The 25,561-nt window shown below is 41.8% G+C and overlaps 1 protein-coding gene across 1 annotated transcript in view; it reads right to left on the reverse strand.

Annotated features, from left to right (window-relative positions):
• Positions 1-3,634: 3,634 nt before the first annotated feature.
• LOC126236512 (juvenile hormone esterase-like) overlaps positions 3,635-25,561 on the reverse strand; it is a 59,266-nt gene continuing 37,339 nt past the window's right edge. The window contains exons 7-10 of the mRNA XM_049945877.1: positions 17,775-17,947; positions 14,444-14,597; positions 13,419-13,554; positions 3,635-4,003 (exon numbers count right to left, since the gene is read on the reverse strand). Of these exons, the coding sequence (XP_049801834.1) occupies positions 3,835-4,003; positions 13,419-13,554; positions 14,444-14,597; positions 17,775-17,947 (632 nt within the window). The 3' untranslated portion in view covers positions 3,635-3,834. The remainder of the gene's footprint in view (positions 4,004-13,418; positions 13,555-14,443; positions 14,598-17,774; positions 17,948-25,561) is intronic.

Below are 25,561 nucleotides of genomic sequence, written 5' to 3' on the forward strand. Positions count from 1 at the left end.
CACATTGCGTCTGTAACGCATCATCCAGTGTCTGCGCGTACCATTCGACGCCGTTTACAGCAGAGTGGTCTGTCCGCAAGACGTCCATTGCTTCGTCTACCATTGACGCAGAACCACAGACGTCTCCGTCGCCAATGGTGCGATGACAGACGGATGTGGACGGCAGAATGGAATGACTTTGTCTTTACTGACGAGGCACGCTTCTGTCTGCAGCACCACGATGGTCGGATTCGAGTGTGGAGACACCGTGGAGAGAGGATGCTGGACAGCTGCATTATGCACCGCTACACTGGTCTTGCACCGGGTATTATGGTATGGGGCGGTATTGGATATTACTCTCGCACGCCTCTAGTACGCATTGCCGGTACTTTAAATAGCCGGCGCTACATATCCGAGGTGCTGGAGCCAGTTGTCCTTCCTTACCTTAAAGGCTCGGCCACAGCCATATTTCAACAGGATAATGCGCGACCACACGTGGCACGCATTGTCCAAAGGTTCTTCGTCAATAACCAGATTGAATTGCTTCCCTGGCCGGCTCGATCTCCGGATCTTTCGCCGATAGAAAACATGTGGTCCATGGTTGCTCAACGAGTGACCCAGATTACATCCCCAGCTGCCACACCAGATGATCTTTGGCAACGTGTGGAAGCTGCTTGGGCTGCTGTACCCCAGGAACACATCCAACGTCTCTTTGACTCAATGCCGAGACGTGTGGCAGCGGTGATCTCCAACAATGGCGGCTACTCTGGCTACTGATTCTGGCAGGAACCACATGTCACAGACGTCTGTAAACGTAATCATTTGATACTTGGTCAACATGTTATCTACAAAATAAATCTTGCTGTGCTACCTCTTGTCTTTCTTGGTGTTGCATTTACTGTGGCCAGCAGTGTATAATTATATAGTCGACAGGGCGCTACCCGCTAGTCTTTTCTCTTCCACTTGCCACAAAGTCAACTCATACTAGTCTGAGTCATAGAGTTTTACACACCATACGCTTTCGTATGGTGTTTTGTTTCTTGTGTGTCTATTTGCAAACTGTAGCTGTTGGCTGAACTGTTTGTTAGGTGTAAACGGGTATAGAAAACCATTAACCATGGTTCAAATGGCTCTGAACACTATGGGACTTAACTTGTAAGGTCATCAGTCCCTTAGAACTTAGAACTACTTAAAACTAACTAACCTAATGACATCACACACATCCATGCTCGAGGCAGGATTCGAACCTGTGACCGTAGCGGTCGTGCAGTTCCAGACTGTAGCGCCTAGAACCGCTCGTCCACTCCGGCCGGCCCATTAACCATGGCACAGGTTGGATGATTATTGACCTCTTCATTATGGATTCTGAGATACACGAGTTATTGTACTGCCAGAAAGGATGACAGGTGGCACACCTCTGTCTCACTTTAACAACAATGTCAATCAGATTAACATTCGTATTTTAGGGCCGGCTGAGGTGGCCGAGCGGTTCTAGGCGCTATAGTCTGGAACCGCGCGACCGCTACGGTCACAGGTTCGAATCCTGCCTCGGGCATGGATGTGTGTGATGTCCTTAGGTTAGTTATCTTTAAGTAGTTCTAAGTTCTAGGGGACTGATGACCTTACAAGTTAAGTCCCATAGTGCTCAGAGCCATTTTCGTATTTTAGGGCATGATCTCAGTGTTCCCCAGTACTACATTTGCCATGTGTGATTAATGAGTTTTTCTAAATAAGGAAATTTTGGGTAGAATTTATTGTAACTGCATGTGTATCCTGGAGTGTGGGAGCCTCCGTGGTGATAGCCAAGAACAGGGAGCAAGATGAATTGGAATCCATAAATGCTGAGCACAGCGACGACATGCGAGTGATTCTGGAAAATAGTGTTCAACGGGTCTTTCTGCAGAGGGACTTCTTGCCGCTCTCCTCCTTCTACTTACAAGTGCACCAGTTCGCAAAATACTATACCTGGGCCAGGCGCCAGTCCATCATAGAAGGTGGCCAGATGGCTGAAAGCGGGTTGAGGAAGCTATTTAAGTGAAACTGCTGCGCACTGAGCTTTTGTGTAAATGGTGGGAAGACCATAAAACTCCATGAATTCTCATGTGAGAAGCTGGGACGATACAAACAGAGCTACTGGCGTATGTGTCTAGTGGAGGTAGTACTATAACCCTCCCTCCCCCGCCGCCCCCCCCCCCCACACACACACGCAAACCTGACGCCAGGAAGTCGCTATGCTCTTTTAATGGGTGGCAAAAATATATATTTCAATAGTGCCTTGTCTGGGAAGCTTAACAGCCTTCTTTCAGAAATTGGAAATGGTCAACCTAGAAAGATTACATCAACTGTGGTCCCATCTAGGTAGATGATTTTTTACCAAAACATGACCGTACTTACCGTGATACCGATGCCTCTGCTTTTTTCAGATCAGAGAGATCTGAAGTTGTTGCCTAATTACTGTCAGGATATGCAAAGTAGAGGCTTTCTCCTCACAGCGTGGGAACCCTGGTGGTGTGTGTGTTGGCTACCAGACCAACAGAACACTCAAGAGGGGAGATTCAATGAGTAGAGAAGAGTGCAATTGGTTTGTGCAATGTGGGAGGACTTTCTTTTGCTAATTTGTCTCCCATACCAAGGCTTCATGGAAGGTGGTTGTGGCTATTCGAGGGACTTCCTCTCCTGGTCCTTCCCTGGTGGAGAACGTCGGGTTTGTCCCTAGTGGGTGAGACTTATGGTCTACATCTTGTAGCGGATTAACAGCCTGTGGCAGTATCCAAACGCACCAACAAAGGATCTGCTTATATCTCAGGTAAATCACGTGTCACGAGGGTGAACCCTGAGTCGCCTGTCTGACGTTTGACAATTCCAGCACCCGCCGTCGTGCCTGGGGGTCAAATTGGTTTGGTCAGACCAGCGAGCAGATGCATCTCACACTGAAATCTTCCATGATTTCATGGCTCTGATGGGGAAGTTTCTTGCATTCCGATAATTAGAACGGCAGACCGCGTAGTTTGTATATTTTCGTGTTCAGGGCAGAACGTTACAACTGTCACATTGCGTCGCTCGTCACCCACAGCAAACCGTTTTCTGCTGGCGCCTGAATCAAGGTGAATAGGTAGAGTACTGCTGCACCAGCGTAGGGTAGTTAAATGATATTCACAGCTCCCTGTTCTCAGGTGAACCATAGGTTGTGGTGTAGTTGGTTGTAGTTGATTCCGTTGGAATACCGTTGGACTCGCAGTGGAGGCATGTAAAGAAAATCATCTTGCGTTGTAAAAGGAGCTAACTCAGGGGAGTATTTGTATAGCTTCCACCTCAAAACATGCTTTGTCAGCAATCACCATTCCTTAACTGATACGTGTTTGCAATTTTTGTGTAAGATTTATCAGCTGGTTCTCCGAAAAATTGTCGTTACTGAAGGTTTAACGAAACTTTTTATTATTTTGTAAACTTAAATATGCCACTGTTCTCATTCACACTCCTCCTACTAATCACAATTTTTATTTTATTGTGATGGTACGTGAGTACACCAGCAATTTAAAATTCAATTATGTTGAATAAAGCGACGGCTTGGCTTGCAAGGATACCACAGTCCACACGTTTGCTAGATTCCGAAGAGCTTTGTTCAGCATGGACATACTGCCATTAAATGATCAGAAATAATTGTTTGGTTTTTTCAAATGGTGAATTTTTATTTACGGTCTCCGGATTTCCTAAGTAGGAACTTACTTTATTGATTACAACATAAAGAAATGGACCTGATGCAGCACTACATAAATCAGTTAAGTTACTTTTGAGTCTAGCGAATATTATTGCAGTGCACAGCAGCACAGTTCATGGTGCTTGTCATGAGTGGAATCATGCTCTCAGTCTGTAGAGCTTGTCCCAGAAATCCATTCTTTCCTTTATTAGGTCCTTTTCGACGCTCAGTCCATCCTTTGTGATGTTCAAGTAGTAGTGATTGTTTTTCTTGAATGGGGTCCATGTCACAGACAGAATGGGATCTTCAGGATCTGGTGTCGGATTCCTGTAAAATGATAATCATTATGTTACAACGTACAGATAAACAAATATACATTTAAATAAAGCAAGGTGACGCGATACTGATAAATTTATGAATTAAAAGTGTAGGAATTTTGGCAGGAAAGGTAGTGACGTTCATTATCTGATCCGAAAATTGTGTATCAGTAGTCTACGGTAAGTCCTAAATGTCTCCATTGTGTCCCTTGCAATGAGAGCCGATAAGAGTGGTGGTTATCCGTTGTGGTACCCTCTCTAAAGCTGCTGTCAGAATTCAGGCTATAGGACTATTCACGAAATGCACTTCGGTGGCCAAATCACATGGGCTGGCGAAGAAACAAGGTCGTCAGGTTCTAATGCCTATGCAGTGCATATGACCCCCGTACAGGAATGTATTCCTGACACCAACATTCGAACCACCGGCGACCTATCAGTAGACTATCTATAGCTCTGTGGAAGAGACATGAAGTCCAAACATTTGTATGGTAATTAATTTGTGGACACATTTTTTGCGGTATTGGAAGTCCATCCTAGACAATGTTGACCCATAAAATCCAAATTATTGTATTACCTCCGAAATGCTATGACACATGGGTCTTGGGCCGATATCATCCCATGTGAGTTAACCCGCGACGTGCTTTCGTGTTCACTATACAATTGTCTGTAACAGACAGCTGAAATACCGTGTCTAAACTTGCGCCATACACTTCACGTAATTCCAAGGACTGGTAATTACATACGGGACATCTTTGAACTTGACTGGCCTTCCCGAGACTTTTGCCCACAAACTTTAAAAGGAGAGGCAAGGAAGCGTCATAGTGACGTGCAATTTGCAGTACTGTATCCGTCACAATCTCCAGTCTAACTCCACTCTTTAACACTAGGGAAATCTCGTTCATTCTCCGAGATACTGTATTGTGACTGAAATGTGGTACAAGTTAGTGATAATCTTAGTAATGACTGTTTTACGGGTGCTAAGTGAAATGTGATATTTTTAATGAAAATGGGGAAAGATTTACGGTAGCATTGGAATATTTGTAACAAGTTCTCGGAAATTATAAAAAAAGGTTTAATGAATTATTTTCTGATTCAAAAGCGATTATGGATTAATTAAAGTAGCTTCTCAACAAGGAAGGTGTTCAGGTAATTACATTCACATAAAGTATTCGCTTCGTGTAAACCATCGTTTAATCCTGAGAGAAGTTACAAAAGATGTGTCACACTTAACTGTTTTGTATCATGAGTATTTGATCGTAACGGAAAAAAACAAAAGATGCATCGGTTTACGATAACAGTCATTTCTTGTTTGATTACATAAAAGTCGTATGACAAGCCACGTAATTGGAAAAGTTTTTCCTATTATCCGCTCCTGCAGGAATAGCTCGTTGGTGAAATGTGATCACTATGTATGTCAGTAGGTCTGTTGCGAGTTGATAAGAGTAGTGATGTGCGTGTGTTTGTGTCTGTGTGTGTGTGTGTGTGTGGAATTTAGTCCTGGACATCAGACTGCTGATCAAGGACTCGGCCCCACCACACCTCCTGTTCCCTCTGCCATAAAGGCAAAGGCAAAATTAACAACAGCACGTGGTGTGGCAGGACAGGCAACCATGCAAGTACTGGCCACGCCGAAGCTATGCAAATGCTGTGATTCGACGAGCACCGGTGTTTCCACTGCAGGACGCCATTCACTTCTTGTTTGATAATCGAAGAGCAGACGAAATATTGTGTGTGTGTGTGTGTGTGTGTGTGTGTGTGTGTGTTTCCGTGCGTGAGCAGTCCCATATTAATAAGTAAGTTTGTGTTCATACATGTCTGCTACCAAAACAAGAACCGTAAAAATATAAATTTATTTTCGATGTGTTCACTGGAGGTATTGTGAAGTAAAGACATGATTAGCTTTTGACTACATAAACTCTATCGTAGTTATGGGCGTAGAAGTAAACCTACAGTGTCAGTGATGTTTGGTAGAGCCGACTGTGCCTTCAATCGTGAACGGAACTATCCGTGTTTGTAGGAATATTCCATTCTCTCGAAATGCCTGAAGAGGAGATTTCAAGCTGAGACCGTATGCGCATTGTCACTTTATGATAAGGAGGGTTGCCAGCAAGAGAAATTGGCCGCCCTATTCGAACATTACGCCGCCGTCGTAGGCCACAAAAGATAATATGTGCTTGGCAGCGATTGCGCGCGATCAATACCACCAGCTGATGATCGCTACTCGGATGTCATGGCTCGTAGGTACTCGGAGGATAATGGAATAGAACTGTGTAACATAGTTTTGGGAGAATCTGGGAGATCTGTGTCCACCTACACAACACAATATGCAACCATCTAAACATGATCAAATAAGTGTTTTGGGAGCACTTGAAATGGAACCTCCTCCGATGACGTCACGTCTCCTTCATCGAAGATCGTTTGCTGTGGGGAGGAACCAATGCATGTCGCAGGCATGCAGTACCACTGATCAGCTGGGAGATGGCTCCATCAAACTTAGAATCTGTAGTATGTTAGATGTTGGACGTTTCTCATCGCTGTCGAGAGTAATACGACAGCCGAGCAGTATCGGGCAAGGATATTTTAACCTCTTATGTAGTCCTGCAAAGTGACAAATGGTTCGTCTTTGAAGAATATAAACCACGAGAAGGCCGAATCCATCTGCAAGACGTAGGAATCATTAGAGTGGAATGGCTGGAATCATCGGCTGCCGTACACCCAGTTCAGAATGCTTAGAACCAGGTGAAATGTGCAGTCCTTCCTCGCAGAGACTCGTCTCACAGGGGAGGTATTCACGAAATACGTTCTATTAATGACTGGTACAGACTTGAGCAGCCACGTCTTGACTATTCAGTTAACAGCACGCCATTAGCGATCCAAGCACATTTATATTGCTGTCGGGTGTTTATCCGAAGGCCACCATTTTTGTAACACTATATTTCGACTGCGTACCTCGCCGTCACCCTTAGGTGATGGCTGTAGGATGTCTTCACTAAAAGTCTTCATTCTCTTTTTATAATCCTATCGCTCCCAATGCCTTCCCTCACTAGCCAGTCACAAGCTGAGTCGGGTGGATTGGTGGGGGACGCGGTCGAAGTACGCTGGGCTCGAACTCTGGGCCATTAGTGCTTCAGCCGCCCCAGTCTGGAACGAATGACGCTCCTGGCCAAACTTGGGATTCCATTTGGCCGAGGCTGCGACACACGCTGCAGTTAAAGTGAAGCCCCGGTCTCTGTGTCTAATTTCCTAATCTAATTCATTCAGTATCACCTCATCCAATTGAACTACATTCTATTTACACTATTTTACTTTTCTTGATGTTTATCGTGCAGTCTCTTTTAAAGACTCTAACCATTGCGTCCAACTGCTCTTCCAAGCCCTTTGCTGGCACTAAGAGAATTACAATGTGCTAATTTCTTCTCTCTGAGTAATTCCTTCCAAAAACCTCTCCTTGGTCTCCTTTACTGTTTGCTGTTCAGATTGAATAACATCGAGAATGGGCTGCAATCATGTTTCAGTAGCTTCTCAACTACTGCTTCACTTTCATATTCTTCAACTCTTGTAACTGCGGTCTTCTTTCGGTACAAGTTTTAAATAACTTTTCGTACTCTGTTGTGAAGGTCATGCGGTCATTAATATGGACGTTATTATTGTCAATGGTTGCTAATGTGTGACATCTGAGCGCCCATATACAACAGATGCTAAAAGTGACCTCCATGCATGTCCAAACATTGTGCAACCTGCCGGATCATATTGATCTGGACCCTTGGCAGCGAAGCTGCGTCCACAGTAACAAGAACAACATGAATACGAGCTACCAATTCTTCCACATCCGTCGGCAGAGTAAAAATGCTCCTCCACGTGTCCCCACAGGAAGAAATCCAGGGGATCTAGGTCAGGTAAACGTGGTGGCCATACAACTGGACCTCCACGTCCGAGCCATTTCCCTGGAAATGTTCTGTCCAAGTACTGTTGCACATTAATACCAGAGTGAGGAGGTGCTCCATCATGTTGGAACCATATCCTATGCACGATTCTGCCTTCCAGAAATGAACAACAGTAATACTGAAAGTAATACTGTAGTGGAACAGCTTCCAGCGCATCAGGCAGATACTTTGAGAGTCATGCAGTCAATCTTTCAGGCAACAAGTAGGGGTCCAAACACATGTCGCCCAATATTCCAGGCCAGAGATTGATACCAAAGCGAACTTGATATCCACGGTCGCGAGTGACATGCGGGTTAACCTCACTCCAATGGTGGGCACTGTGCATATTGAAGATACCCTCATGAGTGTATGCTGCTTTATCCGACCATATTACAATGTTCACGAAGCCATCGTTGGCTTCCTGTTGTTGTTGGAACCATTGATCCACTGATGGCGATCTGCGGGATGCAGGTGTTGCATGGAAGCATAATGATAGGGGTGCAGCCCAGTGCAGCACGTTAACGACCGTGGGTTGCGAGACATGCAGCTGCCTTGCTAAGCTATGTGTACTTCGCTGAGGTTCTTGATGTATTACATACAGAATAGTTTTTTCAGTAGCTGGACTACAGCGAGTCCGTGGACGACCTGTCACGCGATGGTGGAAGGAGAGAACATGATTTCCGAAGGTGCCCATTCTTTACATAGTATCGTAGTAGTTTTTCATTTGGGCCCTTGACATACATAAAGGTGCTTCTCTTTTCTCCGAAAGCCTCTTCAATTTTCCTATAGAGGCATTTGTGTGTCTACAAATTATACGTTCGACTATACAGGGTGATTGACAAAGCCCCGTTGCAAATTTCTCGGACTCGTAGATGGGAATGTGTACATAATATTTTGAGTTGAAACCCATACGAAAGCACCTTTCAGTTCTACGACGATTTCTATTCAAATGTGTAAGGCATCCTCGTCTGCTGAGGGAAAGAGAAAAGTCTCAGAGTTTCTTCTCCTGGTATGTAATAGGGCAGACGTGCACTATGTCAGACGGTCACCTGATGTCATTTAACGTGTACCTTTCAGCGTGATGGGGCTCCACGTCACTTCTCACGTGTTGTTCAGTGAATTCTCAACAGATGACAAGTGAAACATGGATAGGCTGAGGTGATCCAACGGGGTGGCGGCCGCAATCGCCGGATTTATGCTGATCAGCCAAAACATTTTGACCACTGCCTACTGCAAACTTGGATGCCTCCAAGTGGCGTCGCGGATACGTGACGCAGTGATAAAATGGGACGAGTGGTAGTAATGGAAGGCACCATGTCAGCTGTGGATCGCCTGCATCCCTTCATGCTTAATGTCTTCCCAGACGACAGATGTCGTCTTTCACTATTACTGTTGTCCATTTCTGGAAGGCAGAATCGTGCTACAGTAGTTAGAGGAACTCACAGGTAAATCACGTTAATGTCTTTGCCACCAAAGTTGCCTGATGAGCATCCGGAAGTTCCCCTGCAAACAGAAATCAGTGGGCAGTTAATTACGGCCGGTCGGTGTGGCCGTGCGGTTCTAGGCGCTTCAGTCTAGAACCGCGTGTCCGCTACGGTCGCAGGTTCGAATCCTTCCTCGGGCATGGATGTGTGTGATGTCCTTAGGTTAGCTAGGTTTAAATAGTTCTAAGTTCTGGGGGACTGATGACCACAGATGTTAAGTCCAGTAGTGCTCAGAGCCATTTGAACCATTTTTAGGTATTTACGGAAATCACATGACTTGTGCGTAGGCACATAACTCCAGAAGTCTACCAACGAACTTTAAAGTCGATGTTACGCACAATCGGTGATATATTGCGTTACAAGGTTGACCCAACAAGCTAACAAGGATGTGGTCATAATGTTTGCGCTCGTGAGTGTAACTACTTCTTGTAGAATTGTATGCAAAGTTTAATTCACGGGACTCCTGCAAAGACAGAGGAAGATCTGCTGGCCAGAGCTCTGCCCGCTGCACCAGAAACTGAAGAGACATCAGGTGATACGTAATGTGGGTACCAGAACATGCTTAGTAGGTACAACGTCTGTAACAATATTGGTGGTCGCTACTTCGACCCGCTGTTGTAATGCATCAATATTGTTCTGTACGTACAGTATTCTGGGTTCTTTCTTGTTTCGGAATAATGTAAACACATAATGTTTCACTGTTAATACAACCAAATACGCTTAAGTGATCAACGGATGTTTCGTTTGTTGCCTTTGAACAGTTACCTAATAATTGTACTGTGTTACGCCTAAGTCACTTCCTCAAGAAGTGGAAGAGTTAAACATCTGAATCGAAGCCATCGTAGAACGGGGACGGTACGTTTCCGAACATGGGTTCCCATTCAAAATCTTATGTACTCTCTCCCCTCTACAAGCCCTTGAATTTCTTAATGGGAATTTTCGAACGCCCTGTGGACTGACACTTTTCCTCTACTCATTCTGCTCTTTTGTCAATTCTCTCTTTTGAGATGTACGTATTCTCTTTGCCTGCCTCATTTGCCGATTTTTTAAATTCTTTTCTTTCATCAGTTCAATACCTAGTGTAACGTCCAGCGACCCCTACCAGAATTTGTCTTTTTACTTATTTGATTCTCTGCTGCATTCACTGTTTAATTTCTCAAAGCTACACAATTATTTTCTACTGCATTACTTTCTCTCGTTTGTCAATCGTTGCCTACTGCTTAATTTGAAACTGAACAATCTCTGGATACTTACACTTATCCACGTCTCACCTCCTTAATTTCCAACTTTTTCCAATTTTGATCTTTAGTTCACCGTTTTCTTTTTACTGACCTTATCCCGTGTCGTCAAGGGGATGGCGTGTTAAACAAGGTTCATCAATGTTAATGGCAGTGTGAGAACAGATGTACTTCCACCACTTCGTTTGTCCCCTCGCCCTCGGTATTAGTTCCGGTGGCTTTCACTCCCTGATTTATGTGTGTACTCATATATTTGTACTCAGATTTCTCACTGTGGTTCGCACGGCCGGCTGTTAACCGGTATTGCTGAGCCCCCGGCTGGGCGCTTACATGGCTCCGGTTGCCCGGTGTAATTCTGAGTACTCAATTAAGGGCCTGAAGATGAAATTTACATCCTGAAACAAGATGGGATTTACATCCTGAAACCCAGGTCGTGTGTACGTTTTTATCCAAAGAGAGGATTTGTCAATTACAACTGGAGCGATTTATTCCTCACGAAAAATTTTATCAACAGTTCTCGATGTCATCCAAAGAATTTAATTTCGTTTTTCTTAGCGGCCAAGTCGAGGAGTGATCGGAACCCTTAATGACCATCGTTCGAACGTGGCTGTTGATAACCTGCAAAACGGGAGTATTTACATCACATTCATCATGAAGATGTAGATGAATGGACAACATCTGGTCACCGAGAATGTTAAAATAAACATCCTGGCTCATGTTCAAGAAATCACCTCGCAACCCGCCAACCTAAACGCAGCCCGCCACACACTGCGGAGTAAACACTTCTACAGGCCGTCTGTGCACGCGTTGCCTTCAATCATTTAAAATGGGGCCAAGTAACTACTCTCCGGACCACACTGCACCCCTCTCTCTGGCAATTATGCAGTGTCGCTGAGAGCACTGCTTATCTGCGATGCACCAGACTCGTATTTCCATTCCATGCAGTTTTCGTTCGCAATGTTGGTATAAATCGGCTTGCATTTCCTTACAGCAACAATTCCTGTTTCAGACAGACAGACTGTAGTAAGGCATAACACATGCTTGAGGTCTCAATCGGTTAGGATACTTCTACAACTAGTGCTCTTAACAGCGTGTATATGGCTACCAGTAGTTCGACGGTGATTAAGTCTGGTAAAGGAGTTTGTTTCGTGAACAACTCACCTTATTTTTCGACATAATGCCCTTTGAGGGATATGAACTAGGTCTAGCGATCCTCCAGATTTTTCATCCCATAGGAAAAATAGGTTCTGTTGCTCTTAGTACTCGTTGACTGCAAAAAATATTCGTTGACTGCAACAATCACTTCCTGATTTCATGAAACTTTCTTCCCTACAAGCCGAAGTTATAAGACAGAAAACGAGAAGAAGTCACTTGGCTCTCTAGTAAATAGTGCGGATGAGGAAACAAATCAAAGCCCAATCCATGTACCTTATCCATCGTTTTCACTGATATGTGGTATGGTGCATTATCCTGGCGAAAGAGCACAATTTTGCCTGCCCACCTTGCTCTCTTTTCAGCCAATACAAGTTTCAAGCGATCCAGTTATGGTTCTGCCTTTTCCAAGTAATTTATTGAATTATTCCATGGGAATCCATAAAGAAATAGTGGCCTCCACTTTACAAACTGACAAAATAGTCTTTGCCCTCTTCGGTGAAATTTCATCAGCCTCTGTCCCATGTTCGGATTCTGGTGGGTAGTTATTGGTCTACTTTTCATCAACAGTCACAGATTGGTGCAAGAAGTCTTTCGGATGGTGATTAAACATCGCCAGACGTTGTGTTGAAATGTTTTGCCAGATGAGTATTGCTCGACTGCAACCAATCGCGGCACCTAACTCGATCACAGATTCCTCATAGCCATGCAGCATATTCTGCACTCGCTTAGCTACGATGCCTACAGTGTGAGCAATGTAATGCATTTTTATTTGGCGGTATTGCATCACCGCATCACAAATTTTTCAATGGTTTCTCTTGTGGTGACCACTACTGGACAACCGGAGCCTGCGTCGTCTTCGGTGCTTGTCCAACGGCGTTCAAATTCATTAATCGAAACGTTAAAGGTCTTCAACGATGGTGCAGTGTCAGCTTGAACTTCATCCAATTATGTTTTTATTTGTACGGCAGCGCAATCCTTCAATTAAAAATGTTCAACAACAGCACGAAACTCTGTTTTCTTCATTTTCAATCGCAGTCGACACACACTGGCCATTTCAGACGGCTGACAACAATCAACAGAACACTGAAGATTTATACTGTCAGTGGAATAATCAAGCTTATGAGCAATGAAGGCGCAACAAAAGTGTTCCATTGTTTCATGGAAATTTACTGTACCTTAGACAGTCCAAGGTGATGTTTATTGACGGTTTGGTCATGGAACATCCAAACATGATAGTTCCTCTCTGCCATTCTGACACGTCTTCACATCGACCGATCTCACTTCTGCGATCCCACAAAACTAACTGGCACGTACACACCACTTCACTGCCATGACTTACGTCTTAGCGGAGAGTCACATGACCAGTGGAAACAATTCAGCACCATCCACAGCGCTCCAAAACGACCAGTGTGCTTTTTAACGGGGTAAAAAATATATTGTAAAATGAGTTACATACCTTGGTTAGCACAGTTTTCTGTCCTTAAGTTGGCTTTTTTTTTAAAAACTAAATACCTCGTCATGGGGCAAGGCGAGATGACAAAGAAGAGCCAATCTATAGATCTACATTATCAAATAACAGAAATTTATTGTCATGAGGTATATTATTGTTCAGCTACCGTACTTACCCCTTAGTGGCGAAGTTCGTCCACAGTCGGGTCATACGAGCTATTGCTTTTCCTTCCACCGTTTCTGGTCCTTTGGGGATGTCTTTATACATTTCTCCAGAGAACAAATAGACGATGTCATCGGCATGAGAGGCCCCTATAAATATAATCGATTATCACTGCAGGTTCTGTTACCTCGTTCATTATAAAGTTGAAAGTGGTTCAACCTGAAATGCTATTATACTTTTATACCTCGCTATTTTTTTTAAGAGGCGATCAAAATGTTTCAGTTTGATAGCGTTGCTGCAGCGTATAAGCAGCGTAGTGCGACTCCAGTGCCGGTCTATAACCACTGACATGCATGCAGGGGAGTTGTTTGGATTGTTTGGATTTCGTGTCTTTGCCACGGCGTGTGGTAAATGTGGCATCGTGAACTACAGTGACGTTGTTATCAAATGTGATCAAACGGAACCAATTTGCTGTTATTGCTTTCTTGGCTGCCGAGTGACAGACACCTGCAGATATCTGTTGGAGAATGAAGAAAGTGTGTGGGTAAGCATGTACGTCGAAAATCAACGTGTGGAATGGTGCGCCAAGTTCTGTGGTGGTCGCGTTCGACACAAGACGTCGGTCAATCTGGGAAGCTGGCCTTGTCCATGGCACTCGGTACTCGGGACGAACATCCCCCCCCCCCCCCTAATAGTCCTGATGGCCAGGGGATTATCACGACTTTGCTCCCATAAAACAAGCCTCGAAGTGTTTGTAATTCTGTCGGAAAAGAAGGTGCAGCTGGTAAATATGGACTTTTTAACTCATGAGTGCTTGTTGTACCAGACGGGAAACTTCAACCTGTTGCGTCGATGGGATGATTGCCTCAGTGCTCACGTCGACGTTGCCTGATCGGTATACCTATTCGGGATGTGCGGCCGTAGAACGGAAACTTTTTGATCGGCTCTTATATTTCGATTAATATTATCACATCATTATTTCGTAATTTCTGCTAGAAAACAAGCTAGGACACTTTATGACCAGAATTATGTATTTACCGGCAATATCTTCTTTGGCTAAGATCTTCTTGAACATATTAAGGTTCGTGACGGCGTCGAAGTGATAGAAATACACCGGTTGTGCCCCTGCGACTGCAGACTGTACTCGCGCCGCCACAAGGGATGGGTACACGAAGAAGAGGTCGCCGCGCAGCTGTAACAAGAGAAAAAAAATCTTCGATTCATTAACGGCATTCATAAGCACTACTGCAGTTGTCATGTTTTCAGCATGACAGATTCATTCTCTAGTCCAGGCTAAAAACGCAGTTTACCGATTCTACAATCACTACCAATATATTTGAAAGTAAGGCTACACCCTTGAAAGGAGGATATAAGATGAACATCAACAAAAACAAAACGAGGATAATGGAATGCAGTAAATTAAGTCGGGTGATGCTGAGGGAATTAGATTAGAAAATGAGACACTTAAAGTAGTAAAGGAGTTTTGCTATTTGGGGAGCAAAATAACTGATTATGGTAGAAGTAGAGAGGATATAAAATGTAGACTGGCAATGGCAAGGAAAGCGTTTCTGAAGAAGAGAAATTTGTTAACATCGAGTATAGATTTAAGTGTCAGGAAGTCGTTTCTGAAAGTTTTTGTATGGAGTATAGCCATGTATGGAAGTGAAACATGGGCGATAAATAGTTTGGACAAGTAGAGAATAAAAGCTTTCGAAATGTGGTGCTACAGAAGAATGCTGAAGATTGGATGGGTAGATCACATAACTAATGAGGAGGTATTGAATAGAATTGGGGAGAAGAGGAGTTTGTGTCACAACTTGACAAGGAGAAGGGACCAGTTGGTAGGACATTTTCTGAGGCATCAAGGGATCACAAATTTAGCATTGGAGGGCAGCGTGGAAGATAAAAATTGTAGAGGGAGACCAAGAGATGAATACACTAAGTAGATTCAGAAGGATGTAGGTTGCAGTAAGTACTGGGAGATGAAGAAGCTTGCACAGGATAGAGTAGCATGGGGAGCTGTATCAAACCAGTCTCAGGACTGAAGACCACAACAACAACAACAAGGCTACACCAAAGGAAACAATTTCGGCGGAGATCGTTGTCAGACGTTACTGCACAATGCTGACAGTGAACGTGTCGAATTCCTATATACCTTGTCGCACGCAATGAAACGGATGTCGAAGTTTCGTAACAAGCTGGGGCACTATTTTGTACGCTAAGGGAGACACATGATTTCGTCTCGTAAGAAATATTCACATAAATGAATTTATTGAAATTTCTTTTCAGAGACTTTGGACAGAGTTCTCTATGATCGGAGGCCTATTCGGCAATAGTTTGATAGAAAAAAATTATTAAGTAGTGGTTGTAGTGGTTCTTAAATCCAAAGAATGTCATTTACGTAAAGAAATTAGCTGTAGTCTACTTACTACCTATCTATATTATTTTCCCTACTTAGTCTCAAAAAAGCACTGTTATACCAATAATGAACTGTACAACCGGAATTCTAGTGAATCGCCACGAAGGACCGATGTGTAAAGAATTGGCCTACTGAAGTACTGATGAATGGTGAGTTGCACTTGCAGCTATCTCAGTCCACAGCGGGCAGATAAGTTGAAGAAGAAATTACAAAAGTAGGACAGGAAAATGTAGGTAATTGCGAAGAAATCTTGTGTAACGGAGGAAATACTTCAACTGATATACCAAAGACGATGTACACAAATATTCAGGAAAATGAAGGAAAACTGCAGTATAAATCATTTAGCACTAAAATCAATACACACTTAAACGTAGCTAAAACCTTAGGCTGCAGCAAAATCATGAAGAAATAGAAAGGGATATGATAGTCGGAAGGACAGAGTCAGCATATAAAGTGAAAACAGTCTTCAGTGAAAGAAAGACAAAGGCGTTAACATTAAGAGATATCAGGAATCCCACTGTACAATGTAGAGGAGACACAGAACAGCTATAAAGAGAAACACTGAAGACCTCAACGATTCTGATTATAACCATATTTATTTAGAGAACTAGCTGCATATTTCGAAGTTAAGAAAGGTTTTCGTTACGAAAGCAATGATCGAAAATGAAGAACAAACAATAAAAGGAGCCTAATTAATAGTGATTTTCCAGTAGATCTGAAAGTGCCAAACCATGGAGAAAGTTTTTTAAACATGGGTTACTAGACGGATTATGGTCTTTGTGCCAAGTTGTGGTTCCCTCTGTAGTTTCAAAATTTAAAATGAATGTGAGAAGTAATTTCTGTTAACCAAAGTTCTGCTAGTTAAAAATCTACTGCTGTATTTCCGTACTTGCATTATCTCAAATAAAACGTAGTGCCTTCGTAGCAATGGCACTTGGAACAAGAACTTTCTTCCCACTTTTTGGTCAAAAACTAACATTTTTAAGAGTGTGGCTGTGTAAAAAGTACAAATCTGTTCTTACAAAGAAGAAAACAGCAACCATCCATGGTAACAATGCTACTTATTTACACAAATAGCGCCTTTACGATTTCCGAATTGACAGTTCATGTTCGGGCGGCTGTTCATGTTTATATTACATTTGTTGGCTGGTTCAAATAGCCCTGAGCACTATGGGACTTCACTTCTAAGGTCGTCAGTCCCCAAGAACTTAGAACTATTTAAACCTAACTAACCTAAGGACATTACACACATCCATGCCCGAAGCAGGATTCGAACCTGCGTCCGTAGCTGTCGCGCGGTTCCAGACTGTAGCGCCTAGAGCCGCTCGGCCACCCCGGGTAGTCTTACATTTGTTGTTGCTTACATTAAACAGTAGTAGACAGCTAATGTAAACAACACCAAATGTAATGAAAATAAACCTTTCGGTTCGAACCCGGTCCGAGTGCTATTTGTGTAAATAAAAAGCATGCTTGCTGTTTTCTTGTTTGCTAGAATCAACTTGCAAAAAACTTTCTTATTGGCACTTAGACCCAGTCAGTCTCCTGGTACGGCTCTTGGAACTTTATTCATGAAGTACTTTTTGTTTAATTTGTCTCATTGTTTCATTTTTTTTTTCGGAGATGCGGTGAGTAGCATAATTCTGTGGTGTCAGAATACCTTCTCAATCTTCTGGGTACAAATTAATCATGTAAAAACTACCGTTTTTGATTCTCCTGAGGGATCTGAGATTTGGCACTTAATGCGTTTTCCATTTCCATTATTCAGTTATATTAATCTCCGAGGAAAAATTAAAGCGAGTTATTTAACACATAAATATTTGAGTAGAAAAAGTTGTTACCAATTGTCTAAGAACTTCACTACAAAATATTGAGTGTGTTTGTAGTAAAACACTACATACATTTATATATACAGCTGGCTAAGACAAAGGACAGAAAACGATTGAGACTTACGTCAGCATACATTTCGACGGTTGAGTCTTCCAGAGGTTGATTTTCAAAGTAGAACCTCTTGATGTCTCGAGCAATGGTGATGCGTTCCTCCCTCTTGACGGGGATGCTAGTTGGCAACAGCCTCTGGAAGTTTGTATTGAGCTCCCGCATAGCTCCCTTGTTCTCCGCCAGTTCTGGTGAAAGCAATTAAAAATTCTCATGCACTGGACGTCACAAATGAAAGAAATGAAGTAATATTTCTCAGAGGAAGAGAGGAGATGTACTTGGGAAAGACCCGGAAAGACGGGAAGTTTCCAGCTAGATTACATCATCGCCAGATAGAGATTCCGAAATCTTGTATTTAACTGTAAAGCGTACCCAGGAGCAGACGTAGAGTTGACCACAACGTAGTAAACTGATGAGCGGACTGAAGATAAAGAGAATGGTCTGGAAGAATTACTGTAGAAACATGTGATATACGTAGTACTGGGCAATGATGAGGTTCGTTTGAAGTTCTCTTAGGCTGCAGATAGTGCGATAATGAATACCACAGTAGCCAGTTAATCTGAACGTGAATGGACATCCCTAAAGGCGCAATCACGGAAGTTGGACTACAAACATATGTACAAGGAAGGTAACGCAAATAAATACTTCAACTTATTAAATAAAGAAGAGAGCACAAAAATATTTAAAGAAAAGCAGAAACACATCAAAGAAAGCCACTTAGGAATGAAATAAATAAGACGCGCTGGTATTCCAATGCGAAATGGCTACAAGGAAATGTGAATGAATCGGAGAAGAAACGATAGTTGGAAGGGCTGACTATGAATATTGTAAGTTAACTCAACCTTCAGAGAAATTAAAAGACAAGGTGGTATCACTAAGAGGAAATACCTCTTTTAAACGCGGAGGAGAGAGCGAATACGTAGAATGAATACAATGAAGGCCTCTGCCACAGGTAGACTTGTATTGTAACGTGATATGAGAAGAAATGTCAATCTACATGTAATATTTCAACAGAGCTCTAGGTGATCAGCGATCAAATAAGATAAAAGGATAGATGTATTTCCTCGGGAATTTCTAATATCATGGGGAAAAGTGCAGCCAAACGCTTGTTCATGTTGATGTGAACATTCTACGATTGTGTTGACATGCCATCAGAATTGCGGAAAATATCATCCATAAAATTCCAGATATAGGAAGGACAGAACAATTTGAGATTTACCGTCCATCAGCTTAATGTCTCACGCATCCAAGCAGTTGATATGAATAATACACAGAAGAACGGAAATGAAACTCTGAGAGCTGGTAGATGACGATCAGCTCGGCTTCGGAAGAGGCTTTTCGGACGTTGTTCTTGAAAACTGAGCGAAGACTTAAGGAAACACCAGAGCCATCCGTAGTATTTACCGATCTAAGAAAATAATAGAAAATCGTGTAAGAATTAGAAATTATGAGAAATCTAAGAGTACTCTAAGGAGGAAGACTAACTATATATACATGCACATGAACTACGAGGAAACAACAGTATTTGAAGACCACGGACTGTGTACTTGGATTAAAAAGGATGTAAGACAGGGGAGCAGACTTTCGCCCCTACCGTTCATTTTATCTATAGAAAAAACAACTTCGGAAATAAAAGAGAAGTTTAAGAGTGGGATTAAAAATCTGGGTCAAAGGAAATCAGATTCGCTAATTACTTTGCTGTCTTCAGGGAAAATGAAGAACAATTACAAGCTCTGTTGACTGGAATGGACAGTCTAATGACAACAGGCGATGGAGTGAGAGTAAACCTAAGAAATACGGAAGTAAGAAGAGTCAGTGGAAATGAGATAGTGGGAAACTTCTCATTAAGATTGGTGACTAGTAAGTAGATGAAGCCACAGAACTCGGCTACCTTGGAAGCAAAATAACAAAAAAAAAAATTGTTCAAATGGCTCTGAGCACTATGCGACTTAACTTCTGAGGTCATCAGTCGCCTAGAACCTAGAACTAATTAAACCTAACTAACCTAAGGACATCACACACATCCATGCCTGAGGCAGGATTCGAACCTGCGACCGTATCGAAGCAAGGAAAGTGTAAAAACAGACTTGCACAGGGAACAGACAAATAAGGTATCCCTGGCCAGACGAAGTTTATCAGTACCAAACAAAAGTCCTAATTTGAGGAAGACGTTTCTGCGAATGTGCAGACCGTTTGGATCACAACATTGCATTGTAGTGAACAATTGCTGTGGCAACACCGGAAAAGCAGATATTGATGAACTGAGATGTGGTGATACACAAGGGTGTTGAAAGTTAGGTGGATTGTTAGGGAATGAGTGGGCAATGATGGGTGAAGGGAGTGGATTATAGGATATGTATTAAGGGGAACAGGAGGTGGTCAAATCCAAAAAATTACGCTTTTTTTTGCCATCGAAAATTAATTGGAACATTCCTCTTTAATGTAAACTTTGAATTATTTTTCTACTCGCCCTAGAAGTGGAGTTATTACCATTTTCCCCCACGCCTGCAGAGGAAATGGGCGGCCGCTGAATGCATCTAACACCCTCTAGTGTCTTCCTGGCGAACTGCTTGGGATTTTCTCGGCCTGTTACGCATACAGCGCCTTATGTTACGCATACAGCGAGTGTGCAAGGGTTGGCTACATTGTTTTCTGTGACAAATGAAGCGCTAAGAGCGCGGAACATCGTCTCTTTGCTGTTTACCGTTTCGAATTAGTTCAGTGTTGCGCCTGTTGTTGGTAGTATTATACTTCTTGTGTAAAGCGTTGTTCTGGTTACGATGCCACGTTTTAGTAACCGTGTATATAACACTAATACCAAGTTGCGCTACTACAATTACTGAAACAGTGCGTTCTTCTGCTAAGCAACACATGGCTGGCCATAGCACTGTGACATCTTCTAGCAAGGAGCTGACTGGTGGAAGTGACAGATTTCGTGAATATGTTACTGACAGTGATGATATTAAAGAAGTAGTGAATATGTGATTATTATCTTCTGTGCTGAAAGAAAGTATTCTGTGCAAAATGTGTTCAAGTGTAGGAGTGGGACTAGAGATAACAAAGCACTTTGATTTAGCTTGTGAGATGAAGATAATCTGTGCATGTTGCAAGTATCAAGTGATTTTCTACAATTCACATGCCAGTCTCTTTGGTGAAAATGGACGATCTGGAGTGTTTGATGTGAATGTTCGACTTGTGTATGGTCTTCGATCCATTGGAAAAGGGTCTGCTGCTGGTAAACTGTTTTGTGGTATTATGAACTTGACATCGCCTCCAAGCAAATTTGGGTACTACTGTGAACTGGTAGGATCCTCTGTTGAAGATGTGGCTTTGAAAACCATGAAGGAAGCAGTGGAGGAATCTGTAGAAATGAATGGTGGTTCTAGGGATTTGGTAGTGGCATTAGATGGTTCCTGGCAAAAGAGCGGTCATAAATCCCTGAATGGGGTTGTAACTGCTACTTGTGGTGACAGTGCAAAAGTGATAGATGTTTCAATATTATCAGACATTGTAGGTGCAAAAATAAAATCAAAGGAGAGCACAGTGGAACCTGTGAGGCAAATTTTAGTGGATCAAGTGGAGCAGTGGAAGTGGATGGAGTGAAACAAATTTTTGAACGTTCAGTTCCCAGATACAACGTTAGGTACAAATACTACCTTGGGGATGGTGACTCCAAAGGTTTCAAGACTATAGAGGAACTGAAACCATATGTAAAAGAATTTCTAGTTGAAAAGTTGGAATGCATTGGGCATGTGGAAAAGCATACTGGTGCACAGCTTCGAAGGCTCAAACTAACTTTGGGTTCAAGTAAGCTCAGTGATGGAAAGACAATAGGAGGGAGAGGCAGGCTTACTGATGAGGTGATTGAACGTCTACAGAGATACTATGGGTACGCTATAAGGCAAAATACTAGTAATGTTAGTGACATGCGAAAAGCAGTGTGAGTATTGTTCCTTCATACTGCCTCTTCCAATGAATACCCTCAACACAGCCTGTGCCCAAAAGATTCCTGGTGCAAATATAATGGAAAAAAGGACTATGATCACAAACATGGTTTGCCAGCAGCTGTGATAAATGCAATAAAACTAATTTTTCATGACAGCACAGCCAGAATTGTTAGAAAAATGTCTACAGGGAAAGACACAGAATCCTAATGAGAATGTAAACAATTTGATTTGGAAAGTGATTCCTAAAAGGGTGTTTGTAAGCATAAAAACACTGCACTTTGGCATTTATGATGCAATAGCAACCTACAACCAAGGGAACAGTGTGAAGTGTGAAGTTCTGAAGGCATTAGGATTTACAGCTGGGGTGAACACTGTATGAGCACTAAGAAATATTGACAGAGAAAGGATAAGAGGAGCAGAAAGAAGAGAAAGGCATATGAAGTATGATGGAACAACAGGCCAGAAAAGAAGACAGAAGAGGAAGCTTTTGGAGGATGAAGAAGAAGACCCTGATAATCCATCCTATAGTGCAGGAACGTATTGAGAAACTTTGATAGCCATTTCCCATAAATTAGAATTTTTCGAATATAAGGAACATTTTCTCAAAATCCACTCAAGCTAGAGAGATGAAATTTTTATACAGCACTCCTAGTGGTCAAACTTACATTGTAACACAGCCATTTGGCAATATGTTTAGTAGTTTCATTTCAGTTTTATTATAAAGCAATTATTTGTAAAAAAAATTGGGTCATTAATAAAAAAATAATTGGAAGGAAACTAGAAAAGATAGTCCAAAATCCCTCTGTCATAACTGCAATACTAAACCACTCTATATTCAAAATTTTCTATTTGGTAGTTTATTCATAAATGTTCCTCAAACTTAGTGATTTTAACATGGTCAGCATAGGCACCTCCTGCTCCCCTTAAGACACCTGTGAATAACTTCCATGTTAATAGAGGAAACTGTAGAGAGTATAATCTGCAGAGGAGGACAAAGATCGGGTTACGACCAACAAATGTTGATGAAGAGGTTGGCACAGGAGAGGAATTCGTGGCGGTCTGTATCTGATCTTTCAGAAGACGAAACACTCAAGGAATTAAAATACATACCCTCTAACAACATAGTTATTTCTGCATCCGGTTCGATTATTGCTGAAATTAGCTGTAATTTTCCTACGTAAAAGTATCATCGTTAGGAACAAATTCAATGGTTTTATATTTATCGGGACACGTTTTGCTTCTGTTGGTCTCGAAGCACTTTTGTGCGATCTTCTTTATGTTGGGTGAATCTGTTTCTGATTTATTGGTGCAGTTCACTTAGTTTGTATCGCACTTGCACATATATTGCACATCCGTAGCCTTTTGTTCCATTTCAAAAGAGGACATTACAGTGCAGAAAAGTTACACAAGGGATAGTAATATTGAAACATTAAGCTGAAGTTTCTGCAGATGTAAACCAACTTCAGCTACCTGCATGAACAAGCAGGACTACGTGTCTCGGATGTATATTATTCCGCTACTGCTTTCATTCTCTAATGAACAACTCAAGAAGCTTTAAGCTACAAGATTAACTACAAAATATAAGAATAAGTGACTTCGGAAAGGCATGTAACTTAAAAATATTTTGATCTGAGTTATGCTGATATTCACAATCTACATGAGTAGAAGAATAATTTAATGCTAGTAGAAACTTCAGTACTCAAGAACCTTCAGTCCAAGTGCCGACGAGGTAAGGTATTTTCTCAGACGTAACAGCTGAGAAGGTAAAAGTATCTCAGTCAATGACTCATGTTTTGTGGAAAACCAGATGACAGAATAGTGTTGTGTTTGTATATTGTATTTCGTTTAACAAATTGCTTCTGTTGGTTTATATCCAAGGGATAAGCATGGAATATATGTCCCCTTAACTAAGATCAAACAGAAGTTACGAAAGAGTACCCACTAGTGGGTTCATGACATCCTAGTGGAAAATTATCACAATGATGCTATGGAATACATATTTCTAACAGCTGAACTTTCTGTTGCAAAAAATGTACTGCCAGTCTCTATAAAAGTTTCCTAAAACAATTATAAAAGAAGAGGGTTTTTTAAAATATTTCACTGAATATGTCAACTAAAAAAAATTGGTGGACATCAACGTGATATCAAAAGTGATGAGAAAAAGTGAAAGTTAAAAGCCCCTGTGTGAATGAAAATGCAAGGAATGTGGAGACAGCTAAGTTAATGAAGCACCACTGAAGTGTAAAACATTGTTCACAGAGCATTTAAGCAAACAACTAACAGATCAGGCCGTAATGAATATATTTTATTATATGAAATTGTTGTGAATATACTATACCGTCATGTTGTGATAAAACTGCCGACGTTATGGCAGCCATTGCTTTCAGTTTTCATCAGAGTAACCCTTCAAATTACATGATTCAGAAGGTCGGTAGTTATATCAGATATTGACAGGGTTACACTCCAAGTAAAACTTTACTGCTAAGGACACCGGCTGCGAAAACCTACGCTTTTGTAGTCCGTAAAGTTTGTGTTTAATCAAGAGCCTCTTAAGAAACAGTAACAGACTTATAATTCGAATTTTTCGTATTTATTTGCTTGAAATTATAAGCAATATTTCAAGAAAATCTCCAGCTGCAGTAACATTGGTTGTGACTGACCGGATTACAGAATGTGTCAGTTTGTGGTCTAAAATATAGAACAAATGATTTGTTTCCAAAGAGATAATAGGGTTTTCCTATCTTGATATACTGGAATTTTTATATTTAGACTGCATCAGTTAGAATTTTCAGATAGTGAAAGTGGTGTTGTTAAATGCAGAAAACATATCGGAATTGGTGAATTTGACATAAAGCAAATACTAATTTCGCAAAAAATACTTTTCATATTTAGTTAAGGAGAAAGCATATCCATTAGGTGTAATGCCAGTGAATGGTACAGTAATATATCATCTAAGGGCACTACATGGTAATATTCATTGTGAACACAACGAATCTTACAGTGTAAACAGCAGTGGTCACTGAAGGTAATACTGTAGCATCAAAATTATCGTCAATGTTCACTAGTTCTTTCACTAATACTACGTGAAATGTGATTTTTTTTAATTTACTAGCAACAAGCTTATACTCGTACGCTGAAATAAGCGTCTAACGTTGTGTATAGTACAAACGATTTATCGTATATGGTCTGCAATACATCAAGATACTTTGCAGACACTGCTTTCGTCTGTAGTGAGGGAAGAAAATGTATGAAGACCTGGGCTAAATTTACGTTTGATGATTGGTGGCAATGCCATAACAAAGAGAAAAAAATCAATATTACGCGATTAGTTAGTGGTGAACTGCTAGAGCATATCACTTAGTGTAAGTACTGAGGAGCAATGCTAAGAAGCAAAAATATTTGAAGTAATAAGTTTTGTATTAATTTCAGAAAAAAAACAGTTAATGAAACGTGTTATGTTTTTCCAGGAAAAGATTTGTTGTTCGAAATAATCACGTAAAAACACTGTCAGGGTCCGCCTCCATAACTGATTGGTCAGCGCGACGGAGTGCCTTGCGCAGGGGGGCGGGTTCGATTCCCGACTGGGTGGGAGATTTTCCCCGCTTAGGGACTGGATGTTGTGTGGTCCTCATCATCATCATATCATTCCCATCGACGCGCAAGTCACTAAAGTGGCGTCACCTAAAAAGAACTTGCACCAGACGACCAGTCTACTCGATAGCAGGCCCTACAAACATGATATTCAATTTCTTTCACTGTGATGGAGGTGATTGGAAGAGCTCCATTTAGTGGGACTATTCTATGAAAATGCAACGGTTACATAAATGGAATCACGCAAATTAGGCTAGCGCTAGC

This window comes from Schistocerca nitens, chromosome 2 (genome assembly GCF_023898315.1).
Source record: "Schistocerca nitens isolate TAMUIC-IGC-003100 chromosome 2, iqSchNite1.1, whole genome shotgun sequence".
Taxonomy (NCBI): domain Eukaryota; kingdom Metazoa; phylum Arthropoda; class Insecta; order Orthoptera; family Acrididae; genus Schistocerca; species Schistocerca nitens.